At 36.6% G+C, this 18,433-nt stretch overlaps 1 protein-coding gene across 2 annotated transcripts in view; it reads right to left on the reverse strand.

The window, feature by feature from the left end:
* Positions 1-4,204: 4,204 nt before the first annotated feature.
* The window catches only part of Cdh11 (cadherin 11), a 153,191-nt gene continuing 138,962 nt past the window's right edge, over positions 4,205-18,433 (reverse strand). For both annotated transcript variants that reach the window (XM_034522334.2, XM_076915705.1), the window contains exons 11-13: positions 18,145-18,262; positions 7,581-7,832; positions 4,205-5,528 (exon numbers count right to left, since the gene is read on the reverse strand). In XM_034522334.2, coding sequence (XP_034378225.1) covers positions 5,032-5,528; positions 7,581-7,832; positions 18,145-18,262 — 867 coding nt within the window. In that variant the 3' untranslated portion in view covers positions 4,205-5,031. The remainder of the gene's footprint in view (positions 5,529-7,580; positions 7,833-18,144; positions 18,263-18,433) is intronic.

Below are 18,433 nucleotides of genomic sequence, written 5' to 3' on the forward strand. Positions count from 1 at the left end.
ACATCTTACAGAAAGGATGTAATGCATTGTTTCCAAACTTTAGCTAAAGAATTATGTATCCTGAACCTTAATCTGTTTTGCCTATGTGAATCAGTGAGAGATAGCCATGTGTGGACCAACACTTTCTAAAAGTTATAAAGAACAATGTAGTAATTCTTTGACATAGGAAAACAGCTTTTCATTTAAAGAGATGGACTGCAAATATTTTCCACCACACTCAGAACTTGCAGAACTTTCAGTGAGGAAGCTCCTTTGTTTTTATACATTTTTAATTTCATAAAGAAGATGAAATATCAGCCTTTTCCATGAAACATAGCATCAACACTTATGGATTGCCTAACTCCTCCCTTTAATATTTGATTTTAAAAATTCTCAGATGACATTTCCAGCAGTAAAAATCACAGTTCTGGCTCCTAAGACATTTTGAACCTAGCAGGCAGCTATGTCTGCTAAGGCTTGATACCAGTATGTTCTAAAGCCATAAGTAATAAACTAAACCAGTGGGCATGAGGAAATTTCTACCTCTTTCCATGTTCTCAACACCAGTGTACCGGTTAAGCTATCTGATCCTGAGGAACAGCTATCTCCTGTGACACTTTTAACCCAAGCTTAGAGAATGGAGCTCTTGGTCAGGGCAAGATCTCTGAGACTCATCTCAATGCATCTCTTACATGGGTTCTTGTAATTCTCTGAGACTCCTTCCCTGTAACACACACTTTGAGTTGTCACAGAAATAAGATAGGTTTTTTATGTGTTAGCACATGACTCCCATATAGTAAGAGGCTTCAAACTTCTACTAGTTTAAAGAAATAAACGACACCAAGTGAAACTTTCTTTCTAGTTTTTGAAGGTTTTCATATGCAAGGAATATATATATATATGTATATATGTATATATATATACATATGTGTGTGTGTGTGCATGTGTATACACACACGCACACACACACACACACAACACACACTAATCTTCAAAACCAGATGTACCTATCCTAAAAGGCAGCATTTTAAAGTTGGGATAGACTACTGAAAGTTCATTAGAAGAAAGTCCATTAGAAGAAACTGTTGAGTTTGTGTACCCACTCAATAATTCTTCAGCCTCTGCTCACTCCGTTTCTCCAGTGAGTATTTATACACATGTGGTTGTGCGGTCCTACTGGGTAATAGGCTAGTTGTCACAACGTTTCTAATTTATATGACTCTCTAGATTTAGCTAAACTTCTTTTCTCCAATTTCATTTTCTGTTCTTCGTAACAAAATCTCAGGTATCAAGATCAGAGTAGTCCACATTTCTCAGAAAAGGAAGTTTAAAATCACGATGATTTTCTTTAATCAACCATCAAATCCCGAAATCCTTGTCATGTCAGGGCGCTGTCATTCACAGCAAATATTTATTGTTCTTTCAAAACAAGAAAGCAGGAGAAATGCTTTCTTATATTCTCGTAGGGGCTCAGCAACCCCAACCCCGCAAAAAGGCCATAAACTATGAGTGGCCACTGGCACCCAGGAATCTGGCCATTAACTGATCATGTAAGGTGGGGGAGGGGCATATTATATCTCTCTATGAGAACTAAAAGGCAGCCAGTGTAGATCCAGCACCAGGCAGGATGTAGTGAGAAAAAAAGTTGAAGAGATTTACAGGATTGTACTGTCATAATGCAAGGAAGCAAAAGAATCAAAATTCATCTTAAATCTTCAAGAAAAACAGAAAAGGGGATTATATAATAGAAGCCTGTGATCTGGTTTTTTTTTTTTTTTTTTTTTTTTTTTTTTCTTTTTAATGACACTGTAGCATCTCTGTGGGTAAAAAAAAAAAAAAAAAAAAAAAAAAAAAAAAAAAACAAAACAAGAGCAAAAATAAGTCTTGACAGTTTCACAAACCAGCCTAGTTGTGTTTGAACAAAACAGGCCTGTTCTTTTTTTCCAGCTCTGGTGAACTGAATTCTATGATCTCACTATATCTTAATCTTCCTAGAGATGTGCCCTGTCATGTTTCTGGGTGTATATGCTTCTAATCTGCCTCGAACTGCTCGTTCCTTAGAGCATGGCACTATTCCTTCAACAGTTCCATTTCTCTATGTCTCTTTTGACTGAACTGTAAAGACACTCATAAAGTAAGAAAATGTGTAGCTCAAGACCTAAGAGAAATTTCACACACTCTTTACCAGATCTCATAGGACTAAGAGAGCTGTATTCACTAGGTATCATGAATCAGTATCTTTAAAATGTTCTCTAGTAGATGTAGATAATCTGGTCTCATGTTCCCATATCATCCTCAGGATTTCTGGCCAGAAGAGTTGTAATAAGCCTACACTTCATCTTACCCCCTTTTTCCCCTATGTATTCTAGCATACTTGATTTCCCCTCAGCACTGCATTGTCCTGAGGAGTAAGTAATCTGAACATGAAGCAGGTGAACAGAAGTCAACCGAACAGGTATTTTAAACTACAATTGAGAAGACTAAACATTGTCAAAGAAGGTAGCAAGGATTATTCTAAACTTCAAGTTGCTACTGTATGGCATGCAAAAATCAGGTCTTGAAGAATGAGTGCAACAGCAAATTGATGAATGAATGAATGAATTATGAATATAAGCCATACCACACCAGATAGACAGAGAGCAGATAGAACACACCAGCATTCTTTTTCATATGTGTGTATACCAATGTCGGGAAGTTTAGATTGCTTTATAACCAAATAAAAAAGGACCACTTAAGATTGCTTTTAAGGTAACATGTTCTGAATGACAAAAGATTCCATGAATTGGGAAAGACATTTTATTTCCAAGCTTCTAAGAGGATACTACAAACATTAAGATCCTTAAAGTTAAAAAAAGAAAGAAAGAAAAGAAAAATCAAAAAGGAAAGAAAAAAAAAAACAAAAACAAGACTTTTTAACGATTGAAAAGTAAACAGACCTGGAAAAAAAAAAGGTTTCTTGACATAAAAATGTGAAAACGGAGTTGTCAACTCTATTCTGACTACATTCCTATATAAGTAAAAGGATCATTGTGATGGTGAGGGGACTTACAGCTGAGTAAGTGAGGTTTGTTTTCCTTTTGAGTTATTCGGTTATTTCAAATTCAATTGAAGATTGGCATAAACCTAGCAAAATATTCTTTGGATTAAAAAGTCTATCTGTCAAATAAACATAACGTGCAATTATGCAAGTACTAAGAATGCACATTTCTTCCTGGGATAAAAGACTCTCAAGTGGCAATGTCCATTGGGTTTCTCCCATTGATTTAGTCAACTGATTTGATGTCAATGCAAAGTAAATTGGGAGTGAGCACATCGTAAAAAAATAGTATATAATATCTCATAAAATAACTACAATAAAGTAAAAAAAATCAAAGTTGTCCATAATTCAGGGGAAATAAGCGTGTTCCCTGTGTTTCAAGAAAAGGAGGGGAAGTGTTTGCAGTGTGATTCTGTGTGGTGTCTCCCCAAGTATTGCTTTGACTGGACCTTCGGTCCGTTGTACTAGTGAAAGGTTCTTCACAGAAGTTCCAATTCCCAGGAAACTAGAGGCAACTGCAGATGACCGTGGCATTATCACAGATCAAATGGTACCAATCATCAATGCTCAACATAGTTCCTGATCTCATTGAGAGTACATAGCCCAAAGTATTGGAAAGTGAATTGCCCTTTCTTTCATCAAGACTTGAAATTTTATATTATTTGAAGACAAAATAGAATTACAGGAGGAAAAAAATAATGAGCATTTTCAACCGTCAGTCAGTCTTTATCCTAATAAAAATTACATAAGGAAAGCCAGAGTTGGTTTTGACTATGCACCCTTCAACTCCACAATGCTCACGGCAGGGCATCAAGTCTATATCTAGAACATTGAGAGGTCTGACAGTCCTCATCAATTTGTCTCTCATAACTATGAGTTCACAGGTAAATGCATACTATATAATATATTGTAAAATCATAGGCTAATCATAGGCTAGTCTAGATATCTAATGTCCTTCTTTATAAGATATACTCCAGGAAAAGCCAGAACATACAAAAAATAATTTACATGAAGTTACAGAATCTTATGTTTAAAAAACTCAAACATATTTGATTTAAATAAGCAATAAGAGCAGCAGACTACAACAGATCATAAATAGGGTTATTAAAAGATCACAATTAAATTAGAAATATAAATGGATCATTAGAAACCCTTGTTTTTGTTCAATGTTAAGAATCAAACCCAGAATTAAAAAAGAATCTTTTTTTTATTTCAAAGGTTGCTTCTTATATTGAAGCTCATATTAAAGCAACAGTACAATGTTCATAAAATATAAGTGTGATGCTGTAACATTTTCGTACATGTCAGAATACTGATATTTGTATGTATACTAAAATAAGAACTTTAAAATTGTACAAATAGATACATTAAAAATGACATAGAAATAGGGTGCTCCTCACTGAAACAAGACAGTTATATCTGGCACGTATTAGTTTAGGATGAAAGTAGAAGCAAAAAGATTTACAAGAATCAGCAGTAACAAGATTGATGCTCAAGAGACATAATTGTACATTGTATTGTACATACATTGTATGGGTTTAAGCTGGCTGGATATTATATATTTCAAGTTTAAAAACGCACTACAGATAGAGTGTCCATAGTTTAAGGCGAAATTACAGCTCAGAACTGTTGTCCTTTCTAATTTTGTGGAAGCTTCTTTGACAAATTAAAAAATAAAATAAGAGAGACTTAGATGTTCATAACACATAGACGATTTCCCTTCATTGTAAGTTCAGCGTGGACTTCTCCTTCATTTAAATATTTTGTGTGCCAAGTGGTTTTTCTCTAGTGAAGTTGATAAACAACTTCAATATTTGCTTTTTGAGTGGGAAAAGGTACTTCACAGTATTTTCCACTTTGATGTCCTTGCAGTTTTATTAAATGTTTCCTCTCTGTAAAACTCTGCTTGTTTTAAATGAGCCTTTCCTTGATTTAAAAAAATACCTGTTTACACATCTTCTAGATTCTTGAGAATGCCAGACACAGTTCTTAAGGCCAAATTTGTATCATTATTGTTAAGAGTCATCATCAAAAGTGTCTTTGGAGCCATACAAGTCTGCTAGTTTCTTAAAACGAGGTCCCCAGTTCTGTAGATAGTCGTAGTCCAGGTCTGAATCTGTGGTGGCAGACTCCAAGGAGCTCAGGGACCCAGCCACGGAACCCCTGCCCTCATAACCATAGATTTGGATGGAGTCATAGGGAGGGGCCGTGGGATCATTATCTGCCTCCTGTATTCTTGTGTTGATGAAGTCGTCCACATCCACACTGTTGGGTGCTGGTCGCAGCCCAGGTCTAGGCATGTACTGATACTCAGGTTTGATATCTTTGCGAGGGATGAATCCATTGATACCGTCAGGATTCTGCAGGGTGGCAATGTCGAAGGCTTCAGTGTCTTCCTCACCACCCCCTTCATCATCATAGGTTATGATGTTCTCACGGACATCCTCTTCTTCAAATACAATGAGTGGTTCTTTCTTTTGCCTCCTCAGGGTCACAAACAACACGACGATGACTATAGGAGAAGGAAAAGAATGTCAGGCAACCCAACGTTAAGCCCAACCTGCCTGTTTAGTCATCCCAGAGGGGCTCTGCATCAGAATCTGGAGTGATGAGAAAAAGGATAGCTTTTCCAGAACTCCCAAAGAGCTACACGCTGACCCGTCTCTGTCTGTACAATCTGCCCTGAGAGCATCATGCCCTGTGAACTGACAGGCTGGAATTAACTTCAGTGTTTTGCAAATGAATCCCAATGCTATTTGGCAGTCCTCTGAAGAACCAGCAAGGATTACTGTTTCCTGAAAGAGGCGAATGCCTATTTCTTCTTGCAAACAAGTGTATCTGGCTTCCCCACATCAAAGATTAGAATGTTCGTCAGGACTGAGGTGAAAATAGGCAACTCCTGTCCAAAGGCCCTATTCTGTAATACAGAAGTAAACCCTGTCATAAGAGTGGGGGAGGTGCAACTATAAAAAAAACCTTAAGAAGAAAAATATACTGCCTATTTGAACATAAAAACAGAGTACTATTTAAAAGCGCAGGTGATGCAATCCTATCATTCCTGAGAGAGGTATTCCATTAAGCTTGGGCACTTGGCAGAGCCAGCAATCATTTATAAGGAACACTAGATACATCTTAATTTCTATCGATTCAATGCTGTCCACACCTTCATCAGAAGGCTCCAATAATCTTTTGTTTGAAGACTCCCCCACACACTCGGCAAGAGTGAAAATAAGGCTTGCAGCTGCTTTTGGCAAATGGAGTAAGAGCTGCTTTGAGTTCACATCAGTTTGAGAAACAGGGATTAGGAACTGGACTAAACTCAAATTTCACAAGTTCCACAGAGCCCCGGTGGCGGTGACTTCTCTGCTGCATATTCATCTTCCCAAGTGTCCCTTTTTCTGCTCTTTGCTGTTTTTTGGCTAACTAGTTGATTCGTTTTGTTGTTGTTTGTTTGTTTATGGTTTTGGTTTTATAGTTCATTTAAGGAACATTCCTTGGTATCACGTGTCAGAAACAAGACAGGGCTATCAGCTCCTGCTCCATGACATCATAACATTTATTATCATACTTTGGTGTATGCATGCAGCATTAATTCTTGAGAGAGCTTTATGTCTTGTTTGGAGCACCCATACAGTCCGGCTCTTTTATTAGCTATAAAATTCTGCTTCCAGGATTTATGCATGTTCTGTAGGAATATATGTCTGACATTCTTGGGCCATGAAAGGCATTCTTTAACCTACATCCTTACTACCTTATATCCCAATCATAAAGTCTACTGTGTACCTCTGACTGTGAATTCCTTCCTTGAGAATCTGAATTTATCCAACATGGAGACTTTGAAGACATCTGTCTATATCTCTCAGATTTTTCTATAGGGTCTGACTCTTAGGTAGCATCCAGTAACTGTTAAACCAACCTCTCAACCTCCTTCCTCTGGAGGTGGTCCTATTAATTCATCCCAGAGAAAATGTATGAATTTTTTATCAGGTACCTTGCATTTGAAGTCCTACAGTGTACTTGGTTCTATTAGGACATGAACACAGGATAAGGCCAACCTCACCACTAACTGCTGGAGAAGCTCATGGGCATCACCATAACCAAAATCACACAGATGGATATATGTTGCAAATTATTAGAAGATCACTTTTCTGCTTCTTCTGACTGAGGTCCTCCTCTTTCTTCATCTATCCATCGCAGCAATAATTACTCTTTCTGTTCTATAGCCCCTAATTCATTTTTATTCTTAAACAGAAAAACCTCCCTCATACATCAGGTTTCTGCCTAAATTCTTCATCTACAAAACTATTTCAAGGTCACTGATAACATTTGCCTTACAGTCCTGTCATACCATATAAAGTACACATTATGGCCTTCCTCAAACTCTTCCAGCAAAACTTTGCCAAGTCACCTGCCCTACCCATTGTGCAATAGACTTCACGAGAGCCATTGGATCTTGTTTTAAACCATGTGATTGGATACAGTATAATCCTTGCAGCCAGCCTGTACTGGAAAAGTCATTTGAAGCATGTGCATTGGTTGCACCACAGGGCAGGGAGATCCTTACCCAGAAGAATGACGATGCAGGCAAGAATGGCGATCAGTGCCCCGGTGCTCAGACCAGCATTCAAGATGTAGGCTTCAGCGTTACAGGACAACAGTGCCCCATTCACATCACACCCACAGACTTTGATAGTGAGGGTATTGGTGCTACTCATAGGTGGAATGCCACCATCACTGATCACAATAGGCAGGAGGTAGAAGTCCTGCTTCTGCCGACTGAACCCTCCACGTCGGGCATATACTCCTGCAGTGTTATCTGTTTGAAGAAGAGAGACAGGATATGTTTTCATCATAGGACCGTACCAATTACAGTTGCCTGCAGCTTGTCAGTTTGAAGATGTGTTTTATATTACCAAAGCCAAAGTTGGAACTTTTCTGACTGGTTAATTCAGATAGATGTCAATAGAGGCCATTGATTATACCAAGATAGGATCACAGAATCATCTCTTCATTTTGGAACAAAATGGAGAAATTCGCTTTTTAAGATCTGTCCTTTGGAAATTTGGGTTTGAATTTCCTAAAGAAATTCCGCATCCTTCCCCAAGCTTCACGCAACACATAAACAAACCCACTCATGTACAAGAAAATTCCTTTAGTAAAGTGCAAATGCTTGAGTAGCATTACAGCTGATTCTTGTTTGAAACTCAAGCAAGCCTAAGCAACCGACTCATTAAGGATGTTACCCACTCTTGATTCATTAATTCTCACTCATGTTGCACAGCCCAAAATTGTGAAGTATAACATTGTGTTTCCTTTACCTAGAACTAATCATGTTTTCCAGGTTAACATCATCTGTTGTCTCAAATGAAGTTCAGCCCAGTGTGAAGAAGTTACTGCTGTTTGAAGTGCTCATTGCTGTTCCACCTGCAGTGACTTTCATCCCATGTTTCGTTGCCTCAAGTAGCTATTCTATCATGAACTTCTTGGACTTCTCCTGGCTCAAGAATACATCCAAGAATCATCCTTTCAAGATGCCTCCTGGAACTCAATGTTACTTCTGTACATTGTGACTCATCACACTGTATATTCCTATTTCTACAGAAGTACATACTCTACCCATCACTCAGGATTTGTTGACATAACCACTTTGACCTCAGTGAGATTAGGGACTTCTAGAGAGTAGGGGATTTTTATCTGATTCATCTTAGGCCCTTTACTGTCAGGCACACAGCAGACATTTAATAAATATTTATTGAGCAAATAGTGTAATTAGGTCCTGGGAAAAGTTTAATCAAAATTCCAGATGTTGGCTTTCATATTTCTCCATGTTTTATAACCTCTATTCCCCAGTGCTTCCTCATCATGTTCAATCTACAAGCAACTACAAAATACAGGATATATTACCTAGTGGGGAAACATTAATTTAAAAAAAAAAAGTAGAAATTGCACATGCTCCATCACCCTGATCTGCTGATGTGGACTGTCCATTTGTGGGTTAGGAAGCAATAATTTATATCAAAGGGAATTCTACAACTGATAGCAAGTCCCACGAGCTAGCAAGCCTAAAGTAGCTTGATGGACCATAAATTTGTTCCTATGGTAGCATATCCAGAAATCTCACAATGAAATTTATGGAGTTTGGTAACAAAAATCATTTTACTTGGTAGATCTACTCTCACAGGAAGCTTGAGCACACAGTCTGAGTGGTATGAAAGGTAAACTATATTGATTCACTGACTTTGTCATTTAGGATAATAGCTTCTTAGCCATTGTACTGCCAACCCCTCTACCAAGCCAAACCACCATGTCTCCCATCTTTACATTTTCTGGATTTGGTGTGATTGGTACATTGTACCTTTTTCTTTGGAGAAAAGTTCCATATATTACATAAAATAGTGTAGAAACTAAAGTAGCCATGTAATAATCTCCCAATGATGTGCTTCTGTTCCACATGACATTATTATCTCTCACTTAGCAATTAAATGTATGTGTCTATAATAAACTTTTTAAAGACATTGTCTCTTTTCTATTTTTCTGCATTCAAGTAAGACTTACAAGATAATTTAACATTTGCAATCTTTACTCCAGTTCAATGACTCAAAATATTATTGTAGGCATTATGAATAAGATAATATTAAAATGCATAAACATAAGCAAATTAATTAGTTTGGGTCAAACTAACTGTAATGTGGATGAACTTCATAGCAGACCTTGACTTGCTTGATTGCAGGTTCTACTCTGGTAGATATCATGACTGAAGATAACCTGAACTGAGCGTGTTTTCTTTATGTTTTTATAAAATTTTTGAAATAATAACTTAAAACCTATTTTTCAACAATTTGTTCACACAATTTTGCCTCTTTAGATCACAGAAGTTAGGCTTCTACAGGGGAGGAATTGAAACCCAAACACTAGTCTAATGTAGTTCTGAAAACACCAGCGATATGGGAGTCCAAGATGTGTCATTCACTGCAAATCCAGCTGTTCTCAGAAACACAGAAGTTATTACAGAAAAATATATACTTGAGTTCCAATGCATTGAGTTCCTGGCTAAACCAGGTCCAATCTCTGAGTGATATAACAGTAGGATCTTTAATACTTCTTTTTAAATAATTCTTTTTTTTAATCATCTAATAAACTATGTTTATGGACAAAGGCATTCAGATCAGTTCTGGAGATAGGAAAGAAATGGACCATGAGTCTTCCAGAAATACTAATTGCAAGATTCAATAATGAATGTTGTTTTATCCTGTCTAGAGCCTCACTTTCTCATCTTCAAAACAAAGAAATCTATTCATATTCTGCCTGAGACATCACTAAAACTAAATGATGTAATATACATCTTGGATTGTCCTCTGTGCTTATCTTCCAAAGGATCAACTTAATCTGCCAACCTGAAATTTAGCATCCAATGCCAAGTCCACCCATGGGCCTTAATAAAATGTGAAGGTCATAAATAGAAGGCTTGTTTATGAACCTGACCTAACATTGAAAGGATCTAAATTGCTTGAATACATAAAATATTTTCTCTGTATGTCCACAGTGCCCACCTCCCATAGTCTGATCGTTTTTCACATGAGCACTTCTGAACACTAGCATTGATACCTATGACAGTACTTATAATCCATGAGGAACATGGTCAGAAATAAAAAAAAAAAAAAAAAAAATTGTCAGAAGCAAATGAAAATCAGTTCTAAATGCACTCCTGGGAAAAGAAACAAAAATAGTAAAACTCTTTTCTGGGGACAAATGTGACATTCTAAGAATGACTGTGGATAATTTTCATCTAAATTATTCTAAGTAGCTAGACACTCACACTCTGTCTTTGTGAGTACCCTTAGTTTGTATTTATAAAAGGAAAAGAAGCGGTTAAATCTAAGCATATTTACAGGAAGAATAGAAGTGATAAATAAAAGGAAGGATAAAAAGATGAATATTGCATTTATTTTAAATGTTACATTTTGACACTTCCCAGATTCTTTTCCTATTTATCAAAAACCTGTAAAGAGACAAACCACTCAGTTTTAAGGATCAAAGAGAAGTAGTTTATATCTTGGACCTCCCCATATTTATTATTTCATTTTAGACATGAAATTAATATATTTAGGATTAGCATTGCTTCCATTCACAATAGCACTTAGGGTGGTGTCAGCCTGTTGATGCTGCTAAGAGAATATTAATACTTTTCTGGAAACTCTTCTCTTTGAGTAGGAGACTAATGAGGACAAGAAACTCATTGGCAAAGATAGGAAAATGAATTCTTGGAAATGTCACCAAAACTTCGAATGCAACTGCCTACGCGGAAGTACATACACTCCACAAGTGAGAAACTCATTTGTGCTTCGGTTCTAGGCTATATATTTCCTCAGGATTAAAAAAAAATAAATGTTTGTCAAGCACCTTGGCTTTTCATCCTGATGCTTAATATTTTCGTGGAAGTAGATAATCAGTTCTACTTTTTCCCCACTTAGGTAAAACTTTGCAAATGTTGCCATTAATTACCTGTATATGTCATGCAAAAATTGTAATGTTTCTATAAATGAAGAAAATAAATTCAGGTTTCAAAAAATTTTTGTCTAGAACATGGGCTTCTAATTGCATGCTGCTTTTACCTGCACTGTTTTTCATTATACTGACAAAAATCAAGGTTTCCTAATGATAACGGTCTCCATGGCACCAGGTTGGGATGCTAATGTAAGCATTAGGATGATGATGTAGCCCAATGGGGAGATACATAAAATGTGACAGTAAATAAAAAACTACAGTGGAGAAATGGCCCTTGATATTGGACTGCACTGGACGCCAGATCTTGATAATCACAAACATATTGCCTGAATGGGCATAGGTCTAGTTCTTGCATGTTAAGATATGATCAAGGGAAACATGGCAACAAGGGACTGGAATCATCTGCTGTTTACACATTGGCATCAGCCAGAAGTCCTTCCTTTCGTCTCTTGGTTCTCTGTTGTTTTAGTCTCTGAAAGTGAACAACTCTCATTCCATGACCAACTGGAGCATGCTGATTATTTATAAGGCATTTTATTCTGAGAATCTGATCTTGAGATAACTAGATATGTGGGGAAAAATAAGGTAGGCTTTGGTTCTAGGAAAATAATTTCTTTCCTTCTCACTCAAATTTGCCTGTTCTACCAATTCATCAAACACTTAGGGACAACGTAGATCCATCCATTTCATTAAAACTTTGCCATATATTAAGATAAGTCATTATCAAGTCACTAGCCAAATAAACACTTGTGTACTTTCTATCAGCTCCAGCTTCCCTAAGACAGGCAAATGTGTATATATATATGTGTGTGTGTGTGTGTGTGTGTGTGTGTGTGTGTGTGTGTGTGTGTATGTGTATATTTGTGTGTGTGTTTGTGTTTGTGTGTATATGTGGGGGGTCTGTGTCTGTGTATAACAGGAGAGGATTTATGTGACTCAAGCTTGAGACATTTTAAACTTTAATGATTTCAGAAATCAGTAATGCACAATTATATAAATGTCACTAGAAACTTTAATTTTACAGAATTATTTTATACTCATTTAACTTTGTGAATTTTGAATAATTTGTTTTAATTTAGTGCACCAATCAGCTTGTGATTATCAATCTGAATGACTTAACTATTAGAAATTAAAAGCAGTATTTACATAGTCATTAGTATCCCTATGTGTGTCACTGGTACTCAAAGATAAACTTACTGGCCCAATACATATTCTGATTTTCTCAACTTATGAAATGACCACAAACATAAGGATGTGTAATCGTCATAGATAAAAGGCTAAAATATAAAGCTGACACGTGAAGAATAAAAGATAGAGAGGTCAATACTGTTGTTAATTTTGGTGAAAAACCATTGCTAAGGATAATATGAGAACAAAAGGTTCAGAAAAAGTACAATGTTCATACTGAAAATGGCATAATCAGGATTGAAAGGATGTTGAGATATCAGGATGTCTGCATGATAGAAAGGACAGGTCAAAGGTTAACATCCCAGCAGGTGAGATTTTTAAACACAACAGTAAAATTTGTGTTTCTTATTTAAGACACAGGAAAGGAATCCGGACAGCCACCTTCTGTGAACAAAGCAATGGGCTGGATCGATGACTCAGCAATGAAGTGCGTCCTGCTCTTGCAGAGGGCCTAACTGGACTCCCAGCACACACATCAGGCAGTTGACAACCACTTGTTGCTTTAGCTCTAGCAGGACAACATATCTCTGCCCTCTGTAGCAAAACGACTTCCAAGCACTTACCTGACCGCTTCATGTACATAGACATAAATAAAAATTTAAAAATTGCATTTGAAAAGCGTAAAAACAAGGACCGATGAAAATGTATTTAAATTTTGCAAAAGATGAGAGGATTGAGAATTGTGAAATAGTAGTCCTAATTTATTTATCAATTAGTGAGTAAATAGGTGAGTTTAATGTGTATATGAGAAAGTCAGAGAGAAGTGATTCTTCTGATGTTTTCAGAAATCATTGAAACATTTCCAATGGACAGTTTGTATATTATGATAGGTCAAAGTACATTACATGAATAATCTATTTTTAGTAAAAGAAAATTAATAACAAACTGGCAGAAAGAAAGAGAGGAAAAAAGAAAGAAAAAAGAAAAAAAGGAAAGGAAAGGAAAGAAAGAGAGAGAGAAAGAAAGAAAGAAAGAAAGGAAGGAAGGAAGGAAGGAAGGAAGGAAGAAAGGAAGGAAGGAAGGAAGAAGAGTTTGATCTATTCAAGTCGTTCTAAGAATTCATCATAAAAGAATTAATCACATAAATGACAAAGTTGTGCAAAAGCAATGAATTTAAAAACAACAGTCAAATGTTGTTGTTTAGTAAACAAGACCATAGTTACAAGGCATTGCCAACAGGGTTCTGGTACAGACCAATGTATATCACTTACTGAGGGAAAACAGGTAAATTGTTTAAGTTGATTTTTATTTAAAAATAAGAAGAAAAAACAGCTAGAAGGGACTATAAAACAACAGTATTTTTGAGAATGTGCTGTCATGTTATTTATGTTCTATTTAATCCTATTTCTACTGTCTATATTTTCTAATTTTCCTACAAGGAATATGTATTAATTGTGCAACAGCAGAAGATCATAAAATTCCTTGCAAATATATTTAAATACAATTATTATGACCATGATTGAAACAAAAATGAAATCATCTTTCATTTTTCTTTTTATGCATTCTCTGATTCCTAGACTGATGAACAAAACTGCACATCGTGTCCTCTCTAAGAATGGTTCTCCTTTAACTATGGAGTAAATGAAGATAGAACTGCAATAACTGCAAATTATTACAGTGTTCTATGTAATTTATAGCATATCATATGCACTGAGCAATAACTTCCAAATATTTGGACTTAATTTTATTAGTGACAGGGTATATGGTCTTGGATAGATCAGAGCTTTTTTTAGACAATTTATGTTTGTGCCTCATTTGAAATTGTGACTAAAGACACATCCTTATGGGCTCTTTAAAGAAATAAGAGAAATTGGTTCAGAAAAGGTTTTATAACCTAGTGGAGAGCTGGCTCATTGAGAGGAATCATTCCCTGTCTTTTCCGACCTTGTACTTTTCTTATCCATTATGCATTCCTTGTGTTTTTAGAGATGTTATAAGTCTGATGTTTTCAAAGTAAATGCATCTCAAAACTTCAAACAACTCCATTCTGATATTACTGGCTGAGGATGGACTTCCATGTTGAAGAGCTGTCAGGTATTCTACTTTCTTGATACCTGCTGATCCAGCTTTGAAGCTGAGACTTCAGGATGGAATAAGACAAAATGAAATAAAAGGCTGATCGCTATTAAAATGCGTCCCCATCTTAGATTTCTAAAGATGCTTAGGACAACGTCTAGCAAACCCAATAGTGACACTACATGGCATAATGGAAGTAAACACTCAAGGAGAAAGGAACTTGTTACTTTTACTCAGCATGCTCTAAACCATTATCTTGTGTTTTCTCTGGAAAATAGACTCTGCCGAGAAATTCGGCAACTCAGTAGGCTATTAATAGGCTACGGAATGTGATTATTCCTTTTGGATTACTTCAATGTGTAATTACTTTTAGAAGGCAGCAGAAAGAAACTCTATTAAATGGTAATTATAGGACTGTATTTGCTTTGAGGTTTTGTAATAGCACTAAACATAGGAGTTTTCATTAACTGTTTGCCATAGTTAATAAAGTAATTTTTCTTAAAAAGTAGCAATTCTCTGCGAAAGTAAAGCTCAACGGTAGGATTAGTCTCCTAAAAGAGAGGGTAGGAGAGAAGGATTGCATGGGTGGCTGGCTCAGTGGTGGTAATATAATCTCTATAAAATTATAGATGGCATCCACGAAGTACTGAGGCAAAAGAAAATATGCATAAGCCTCCGGAGAACAATATGCCATAGAACAATGTTCACAGAGGTTAATGAAGACAAAATACAATTTCACATTACAATAAATAAATAAATAAATAAATAAATAAATAAATAAACTGAGCAGGTGACAAGGATAACACTGCTGGCACACCGAGTCAAGCCCAGGATAGCCTGCTGCTTTCAGGAGGCATACTGTAAATGCAGATCTTTCTGAGGTTAGAGCAAGGAATTAGACTTCCAGTGTAATTTGGGGATTGTATTAACACAGAGATAAAAATATGAGCACAAATATTTGAGGAAGGAGACCATAAAAGCAGCAGGGACATAACAGGCTTGTGAGATTTCCCCCCAGAGTTTCCTGGACAACTGATCATCAGGACCCCTCACTGCTGACAAAAGTAAGTCAGAGCTGATGTCACCATTGTAATGCAAAAACAAAGCCAGCTGCTGATACAAAGTAGGACTGGAAACTAGTTTGGAAAGAAGGGAACTGCTAGCAGCAAAGGCATGGAATCTCTTGTGCTAAAATACAGACATGCAGACATCTCAGAAAGCCTTATCAAATCTCTATGTATACCCTTCTTGACTTAGGTAAATGCACATTTATCCTCATCTGCACTTCAGTCCCTCTGTATTGGAGAAACACCATAACAACAATGAATTTTATGCTACTCTCTAGCCAATGAAACTTAAGTGTCGCTAGCTGAGAATTCTTGTCTACCCTAGTGTTTTTGGCAAAATCAAAGTATCTCTTTCTGGCTCTCTCTGTCTCTGTCTCTCTTTGTTTCTCTGTCTCTATTTCTCTATCTCCCTCTCTCTCGCTCTTTTTCTCTCTCTCTTTCTCTCTCCCTCCCTCCATCGCTTCCTCCCTCCCTGGCTTGTTCCCATCTCACATACTGTGGACTAAACCTTTAAACTTATGGCTCTTGCATACCACTGGAACACTCTAAGAGGCAGCAACATAGCAAAGTCCGTTTAGTTAACTTTATTTTTGAGACAGGTTCTTACAAAGCTGTGTAAGCTTTCCTTGAACCAATACTTTAGTTCAGCAAATCTTTAAATTTGCAATCTTCCAGCCTGGACCTACAGAGTGCAGGGTGAAAGGGTATGAGTGTGGATTATAGGATTGTGTCTTAGGTCTTGAGCCAATTATTTCTTAAAAGAACTTACTCTTGCATATAAAACCAAGAGTGTTGAAAAAAATCTAGGTTAAGGACAAATATGAAAAATGCAAAGTAATGATGCTATTTTGAAATTATGAGTCATTTCTAAAGTGAACCCTGGGTTTACTGTAAGGAAGCAGAAAATCACATGTCTTCAGATGATATGCCTTGCTTTTTGAGAAAGCAATGTATTAAGAGAGAAAAGCCCCTAGGTTATTTCCCTTAAGTGACTTATATTGCTATATTTTTAACTCATTAGACCAATAATTAAAGATTCTAGTCACTTCACAAAATATTAAAATAGGTCAGATCACTTTGCCTCCAAATCCAAGTAACATAAAAAGGATATGTTAGGATATTGTCATAAAGGATATGACAATATCAGCACAGGAAGAAGTTAAAGCAGTAACATCAAACTTGACCACTTGTCTTAAAACTCAGCTCTACATTCTATTTTGACGGATGACTTTAGGACAATTATTTAAATGTTTTGTGCTTCATTTTCCTCACCTGTGGTGATTCTGGGGACCTGACTGTGGTGCAATGAAAACTGAGTGAACAGACTAGGGGAAGAATTTCAACACAGTGCTTGGATCATGGTGACTGGCATTATGGTACTGAAGTGTAACTGTGATGGATAGTAACTGTGGTCATTACATTAGTTTGCAATCTCTGGTTTAAGTCTGTTCTCAGTCACGATGAAAGCAACAGCCCTACATTATACATAGAAAACGTGCAGCTACTCAAACACCTGTATCAACAAGGCCTCCCTGATTCCTACCCTGGATGATGGCACTGGCTGTGCCAATTTGATAGGCTGACACTATCATAGTTTTACATACACAATCTCCACTAAGAAAAAATGCCCAGAGTATAACAAACTAGTCTGCAAGTCAAAAAATATCACTTATTCTTTTTTCCTGGGCTCTGCCTCTAATTTTGTCCCAGGACTGTGTCACTTTAGGTCTATACAGTCAAAGTATCTCCTTTACCTTCTTGACTGACAGAATGAGGTCAAAAACTGCATTTAATATGGTTCTGTTGTTGTTGGTTTTTGTAATGGACAGTGCTTTACTTTAACCTCTTCCAGCACTACCAATGTCAGCCCTTTTGGATCTGGAGTTCTGTTCCTAGCCACAATGCACTGCAACTATGTTTTGAGGGGAAGGCCTGTGTGTGAAAGATTATGCTGCCTTACAAAGTTGAACTAATCTCTTTTAATGCTTTACTTGATATCAATATTCATAAAGCCGTGCTGCCCCCGAAGGGTTTATCAATCTTTTTTAAAAATTAGATAAATGGAGTTGTTTGCATATTGACCCTGTAAGCTTCCCCACTTGGTTTTCCTGCTGCTTCATGAATATCAAAGCTAATGTGAAAAAAAAAAAACAAGGAAAATAAAATTAGATTCACTTATTCATATGTATCAAATGAGTCCATGTGTCAAAATGGAAGTGGCATTATTATTCCTTGTTTATTCTCCAACAGGAAGGAATTATTAGATTAGTGAAAATATTTGTGCTGTGGAATATAAAAAACATTTGTTTTCCATCTCTGCGTCTATGAATTTATAGGAACTATGGTACAAACCTCTGTTGTCTCTTACTGTGAAATTTGGGTTGTGAATGATTTCAGGGGGTAGGCTGAAGATAAATCTTGGTCCATTGGCTGTGTCGTCCTGGTCATCTGCACTAACTGTAACTATTGGCTGAAAGAGAAAGGTAGCTCATAAATAAAGGATGACGTTATTAGAACATTATCTATCCAGAATTTCTTAGCAGGCTGATTTTTAACATCTCATAAAAGCAGGACTAACACATGAAATTTCATGGACAGGAGGTGGTAACATGACTTAAATATTAAAATAAACAAGCTCTAT

This window comes from Arvicanthis niloticus, chromosome 18 (genome assembly GCF_011762505.2).
Source record: "Arvicanthis niloticus isolate mArvNil1 chromosome 18, mArvNil1.pat.X, whole genome shotgun sequence".
Taxonomy (NCBI): domain Eukaryota; kingdom Metazoa; phylum Chordata; class Mammalia; order Rodentia; family Muridae; genus Arvicanthis; species Arvicanthis niloticus.